The 6972-nt window shown below is 55.7% G+C and overlaps 1 protein-coding gene across 1 annotated transcript; it reads left to right on the forward strand.

Moving 5' to 3' along the window:
- Nucleotides 1-441: 441 nt before the first annotated feature.
- Nucleotides 442-5000, forward strand: LOC130607691 (DNA-directed RNA polymerase II subunit RPB1-like; the record flags this gene model as incomplete). The annotated part of the gene is made up of 3 exons (XM_057425027.1): nucleotides 442-624; nucleotides 3519-3690; nucleotides 4895-5000. Coding segments are annotated over 3 exons (461 nt in total), but the record flags the coding sequence as incomplete, so codon positions are not given.
- Nucleotides 5001-6972: the final 1972 nt, after the last annotated feature.

Raw genomic sequence — 6972 nt, forward strand, 5'->3', positions numbered from 1 at the left:
AACTCCCCCAAGCCCCCTCTCCCTCCAGCCCCCATTACCCTCAGTCCCCCCCCAAGTCCCCCCATCCCCACTCTGCCCCCTCTCCCTCGCCCCCCATCCCCACTCCACCCCCCAAGTCCCCCTCTCCCTCCACCCCCATCCCCACTCCGCCCCCCAAGTCCCCCCCCTCTCCCTCCCCCTCTCCCCGCCCCCATCCCCAAGTCCCCCCCCCCCTCTCCCCGCCCTCCCCCCCCAACCCCCCCCAACCCCCATCCCCACTCCGCCCCCCAAGTCCCCCTCTCCCTCGCCCCCCATCCCCACCCACCCCCCAAGTCCCCCCTCCCCCTCCACCCCCCATCCCCTCTCTGCCCCCCAACCTCCCCATTACCTCTCCGCCCCCCAAGTCCCCCCTCTCCCTCCGCCCCCAAGTCCCCCCCATGACCCTCCCTCCCTCCGCCCCAGGTTACATCCAGCGCCGGCTGATCAAGTCCATGGAGTCGGTGATGGTGAAGTACGACGCCACGGTGCGGAACTCCATCAACCAGGTGGTGCAGCTGCGCTATGGGGAGGACGGGCTGGGGGCGAGAGCGTGGAGTTCCAGAACCTCGCCACGCTCAAGGCCTCCAACAAGGCCTTCGAGAAGAAGTAAGGGGGCAGAACAGGGGGGGGGGGGTGAACTTGGGGGGCAGCTGGGGTTGGTTATGGGGGACAGAGCTTGGGGGGCCGCTGGGGTTGGTTATGGGGAAGAGAACTTGGGGGGCAGCTGGGGTTGAGTGTGGGGAGAGAACTTGGGGGGCAGCTGGGGTTGGTTATGGGGGACAGAGCTTGGGGGGCAGCTGCAGTTGGTTATGGGGAAGAGAACTTGGGGGGCAGCTGGGGTTGGTGGTGGGGGACAGAACTTGGGGGGCAGCTGGGGTTGGTTGTGGGGGACAGAACTTGGGGGGCAGCTGGGGTTGGTTGTGGGGGACAGAGCTTGGGGGGCAGCTGGGGTTGGTTATGGGGAAGAGAACTTGGGAGGCAGCTGGGGTTGGGTGTGGGGACAGAACTTAGGGGGCAGCTGGGGTTGGTTATGGGGAAGAGAACTTGGGGGGCAGCTGGGGTTGGTTATGGGGGACAGAGCTTGGGGGGCAGCTGGGGTTGGTTGTGGGGGACAGAACTTGGGGGACAGCTGGGGTTGGTTATGGGGGACAGAGCTTGGGGGGCAGCTGGGGTTGGTTATGGGGGACAGAGCTTGGGGGGCAGCTGGGGTTGGTTATGGGGAAGAGAACTTGGGAGGCAGCTGGGGTTGGGTGTGGGGACAGAACTTAGGGGGCAGCTGGGGTTGGTTATGGGGGACAGAACTTGGGGGGCAGCTGGGGTTGGTTATGGGGACAGAGCTTGGGGGGCAGCTGGGGTTGGTTATGGGGAAGAGAACTTGGGAGGCAGCTGGGGTTGGGTGTGGGGACAGAACTTAGGGGGCAGCTGGGGTTGGTTATGGGGAAGAGAACTTGGGGGGCAGCTGGGGTTGGTTATGGGGGACAGAGCTTGGGGGGCAGCTGGGGTTGGTTATGGGGAAGAGAACTTGGGGGGCAGCTGGGGTTGGTTATGGGGGACAGAGCTTGGGGGGCAGCTGGGGTTGGTTGTGGGGGACAGAACTTGGGGGGCAGCTGGGGTTGGTTATGGGGGACAGAGCTTGGGGGGCAGCTGGGGTTGGTTATGGGGAAGAGAAGTTGGGGGGCAGCTGGGGTTGGTTGTGGGGAAGAGAACTTGGGGGGCAGCTGGGGTTGGTTATGGGGGACAGAGCTTGGGGGGCAGCTGGGGTTGGTTGTGGGGGACAGAGCTTGGGGGGCAGCTGGGGTTGGTTGTGGGGGACAGAGCTTGGGGGGCAGCTGGGGTTGGTTGTGGGGAAGAGAACTTGGGGGGCAGCTGGGGTTGGTTGTGGGGTACAGAACTTGGGGGGCAGCAGGGTTTGGCTGTGGGGAGGCGGACACAGAGCTTGGTTGTGGGGCTGGGAAGGGGGTAAGGGTTATGGGGAGATGGGCTATGGGGAGGAGGTGTGGTTGAGCTGCTTCTGAGCGTGGTGGAGCTCAACTTGGTGCCCCCCAAGTTCTTGTGTCCCCCTTGGTGCCCCCCATCTTCCCTCCTGCCCCACATTGACCCCTTTCCTGCCCCACATTGACCTCTTTCCTGCCCCACACTGACCCCTTTCCTGCCCCACACATCCAGGTTCAGGTTTGACTGCAGCAACGAGCGAGCGATGCGGTGGATGCTGACCCCTTTCCTGCCCCACATTGACCTCTTTCCTGCCCCACATTGACCCCTTTCCTGCCCCACATTGACCTCTTTCCTGCCCCACACTGACCCCTTTCCTGCCCCACACTGACCCCTTTCCTGCCCCACATTGACCCCTTTCCTGCCCCACATTGACCTCTTTCCTGCCCCACATTGACCCCTTTCCTGCCCCACACTGAGCCCTTTCCTGCCCCACATTGACCCCTTTCCTGCCCCACACATCCAGGTTCAGGTTTGACTGCAGCAACGAGCGGGCGCTGCAACGGATGCTGACCCCTTTCCTGCCCCACATTGACCCCTTTCCCTCCCCCCATGTTCCCTGCCCCACATTGACCCCTTTCCTGCCCCACACATCCAGGTTCAGGTTTGACTGCAGCAACGAGCGGGCGATGCGGTGGATGCTGACCCCTTTCCTGCCCCACATTAACCTCTTTCCTGCCCCACATTGACCCCTTTCCTGCCCCACATTGACCCCTATTCCTGCCCCACATTGACCTCTTTCCTGCCCCACACTGACCCCTTTCCTGCCCACACTGACCCCTTTCTCTCCCCCCATGTTCCCTGCCCCACATTGACCTCTTTCCTGCCCCACACATCCAGGTTCAGGTTTGACTGCAGCAACGAGCGAGCGATGCAGTGGATGCTGACCCCTTTCCTGCCCCACATTCACCTCTTTCCTGCCCCACATTGACCTCTTTCCTGCCCCACACTGACCCCTTTCTCTCCTGCCCCACACTGACCCCTTTCTCTCCCGCCCCACACTGACCCCTTTCTCTCCTGCCCCACACTGACCCCTTTCTCTCCTGCCCCACACTGACCCCTTTCTCTCCTGCCCCACACTGACCCCTTTCTCTCCTGCCCCACACTGAGCCCTTTCTCTCCTGCCCCACACTGACCCCTTTCTATTCTTGACGTGTGTGATCCCTTTCTCTCCTGCCCCACACTGACCCCTTTCTCTCCTGCCCCACACTGAGCCCTTTCCCTCCTGCCCCACACTGACCCCTTTCTCTCCTGCCCCACACTGACCCCTTTCCTGCCCCACACTGACCCCTTTCCTGCCCCACACTGACCCCTTTCCTGCCCCACACTGACCCCTTTCCTGCCCCACACTGACCCCTTTCCTGCCCCACATTGACCTCTTTCCTGCCCCACACTGACCCCTTTCTCTCCTGCCCCACACTGACCCCTTTCCTGCCCCACACTGACCCCTTTCCTGCCCCACACTGACCCCATTACTGCCCCACACAGAACCCATTGCTGCCCCACAGATTACCCGTTGACTGCAGCAACGAGCGGGCGCTGCGGCGGACGCTGCAGGAGGAGCTGGTCAAGGAGCTCCTGTCCAACGCTCACGTCCAGAACGAGCTGGAGCGGGAATTCGAGAGGATGCGGGAGGACCGCGAGGTGCTCAGGGTCATCTTCCCCACCGGGGACAGCAAGGTGGGGGAGGGGAGGGGATCCAGGGGGGGGGGAGGGGATCCATGGGGTGGGGGAGGGGCAATGGGGGGATCCTCATCTTCCCAACGGGGGACAGCAAGGTGGGGGAGGGCAGAAGGGGGGGACACAGGGAATGGGGGGATCCGTGGGGGAGGGGCAGGGGGGATCCATGGGGGAGGGGGAACCCCTTTTTTGACCTCCTAAACCCTGAGGTCCTGAACCCCATTTTTGAGGTCCTATCCCCCATTTTGTGGATTCTGAACCCCATTTTGTGGGTCCTGAACCCCATTTTTGAGGTCCTGAACCCCATTTTTGAGGTCCTATCCCCCATTTTTGAGGTCCTATCCCCTATTTTGTGGGTCCTGAACCCCAGTTTGGAGGTCCTGAACCCCATTTTTGAGGTGCTGAGCCCCATTTTTGAGCTCCTATGCCTTACTTTGTGGGTCCTGAACCCCATTTTTGGCTCTTACACCCCATTTTTGAGGTCCTATCCCCTATTTTGGGGATCATGAACCCCGTTTTGTGGGTCCTGAACCCAATTTTGGCTCTTACACCCCATTTTTGAGGTCCTATCCCCTATTTTGGGGGTCCTGAACCCCATTTTTGAGGTCCTGAACCCCATTTTTGAGGTCCTGAACCCCATTTTTGGGGTGCTGAACCCCATTTTTGGGGTGCTGAGCCCCATTTTTGAGGTCCTGAGCCCCATTTTTGAGGTCCTGAACCCCATTTTTGGGGTGCTGAGCCCCATTTTTGAGGTCCTGAACCCCATGTTTGGGGCCCTGAGCCCCATTTTTGAGGTGCTGAACCCCATTTTTGGGGTCCTGAACCCCATTTTTGAGGTCCTGAGCCCCATTTTTGGGGTCCTGAACCCATTTTTGGGGTGCTGAGCCCCATTTTTGAGGTCCTGAGCCCCATTTTTGAGGTCCTGAACCCCATTTTTGGGGTGCTGAGCCCCATTTTTGAGGTCCTGAGCCCCATTTTTGAGGTCCTGAACCCCATTTTTGGGGTGCTGAGCCCCATTTTTGAGGTCCTATCCCCTATTTTGGGGGTGCTGAGCCCCATTTTTGAGGTCCTGAACCCCATTTTGGGGCCCTGAGCCCCATTTTTGAGGTGCTGAACCCCATTTTTGGGGTGCTGAGCCCCATTTTTGAGGTCCTGAGCCCCATTTTTGAGGTCCTGAACCCCATTTTGGGGTCTCCCCCCCCAGGTCGTGCTCCCCTGTAACCTGCTCCGCATGATCTGGAACGCGCAGAAGATTTTCCACATCAACTCCCGGCTGCCCTCGGACCTGCACCCCATCAAAGTGGTGGAGGGTGAGTTGGGGGGTGCTGGGGGGCACCCCCCATTGAGAGGTTGAAGGGGTAAATCTATAGTAACCCCATAGCTAACCTGTGCTAACCCCATAGTAAACCTATAGTAACCCCATAGCTAACCTGTGCTAACCCCATAGTAAATCTATAGTAACCCCATAGCAAACCTGTGCTAACCCCATAGTAAATCTGTGCTAACCCCATAGTAAACCTATAGTAACCCCATAGCAAACCTGTGCTAACCCCATAGTAAACCTATAGTAACCCCATAGCTAACCTGTGCTAACCCCATAGTAAACCTATAGTAACCCCATAGCTAACCTGTGCTAACCCCATAGTAAACCTATAGTAACCCCATAGCTAACCTGTGCTAACCCCATAGTAAACCTATAGTAACCCCATAGCTAACCTGTGCTAACCCCATAGTAAATCTATAGTAACCCCATAGCTAACCTGTGCTAACCCCATAGTAAACCTATAGTAACCCCATAGCTAACCTGTGCTAACCCCATAGTAAACCTATAGTAACCCCATAGCAAACCTGTGCTAACCTCATAGTAAACCTATAGTAACCCCATAGCAAACCTGTGCTAACCTCATAGTAAACCTATAGTAACCCCATAGCTAACCTGTGCTAACCCCATAGTAAACCTATAGTAACCCCATAGCTAACCTGTGCTAACCCCATAGTAAACCTATAGTAACCCCATAGCAAACCTGTGCTAACCTCATAGTAAACCTATAGTAACCCCATAGCTAACCTGTGCTAACCCCATAGCTAACCTGTGCTAACCCCATAGCTAACCTGTGCTAACCCCATAGTAAACCTATAGTAACCCCATAGTAAATCTATAGTAACCCCATAGTAAACCTATAGTAACCCCATAGTAAATCTGTGCTAACCCCATAGTAAATCTATAGTAACCCCATAGTAAATCTATAGTAACCCCATAGTAAATCTATAGTAACCCCATAGCTAACCTGTGCTAACCCCATAGTAAACCTATAGTAACCCCATAGCAAACCTGTGCTAACCCCATAGTAAATCTATAGTAACCCCATAGTAAATCTATAGTTACACCATAGCTAACCTGTGCTAACCCCATAGTAAATGTATAGTAACCCCATAGCTAACCTGTGCTAACCCCATAGTAAACCTATAGTAACCCCATAGCAAACCTGTGCTAACCCCATAGTAAATCTGTAGTAACCCCATAGCAAACCTGTGCTAACCTCATAGTAAATCTATAGTAACCCCATAGCTAACCTGTGCTAATCCCATAGTAAACCTATAGTAACCCCATAGCAAACCTGTGCTAGCCCCATAGTAAATCTATAGTAACCCCATAGTAAACCTATAGTAACCCCATAGCAAACCTGTGCTAACCCCATAGTAAACCTATAGTAACCCCATAGCTAACCTGTGCTAACCCCATAGTAAACCTCTAGTAACCCCATAGCAAACCTGTGCTAACCCCATAGTAAACCCATAGTAACCCCATAGCTAACCTGTGCTAACCCCATAGTAAACCTATAGTAACCCCATAGCTAACCTGTGCTAACCCCATAGCTAACCTGTGCTAACCCCATAGCTAACCTGTGCTAACCCCATAGTAAACCTATAGTAACCCCATAGCAAACCTGTGCTAACCCCATAGTAAACCTATAGTAACCCCATAGCAAACCTGTGCTAACCCCATAGTAAATCTATAGTAACCCCATAGCAAACCTGTGCTAACCTCATAGTAAACCTATAGTAACCCCATAGCTAACCTGTGCTAACCCCATAGCTAACCTGTGCTAACCCCATAGTAAACCTATAGTAACCCCATAGTAAATCTATAGTAACCCCATAGCAAACCTATAGTAACCCCATAGCAAACCTGTGCTAACCCCATAGTAAACCTATAGTAACCCCATAGTAAATCTGTGCTAACCCCATAGTAAATCTATAGTAACCCCATAGCTAACCTGT

This window comes from Pezoporus wallicus, unplaced genomic scaffold (genome assembly GCF_028554395.1).
Source record: "Pezoporus wallicus isolate ANWC-B61680 ecotype Strahan unplaced genomic scaffold, APGP_CSIRO_Pwel_v1 contig_11873, whole genome shotgun sequence".
NCBI lineage: Eukaryota > Metazoa > Chordata > Aves > Psittaciformes > Psittacidae > Pezoporus > Pezoporus wallicus.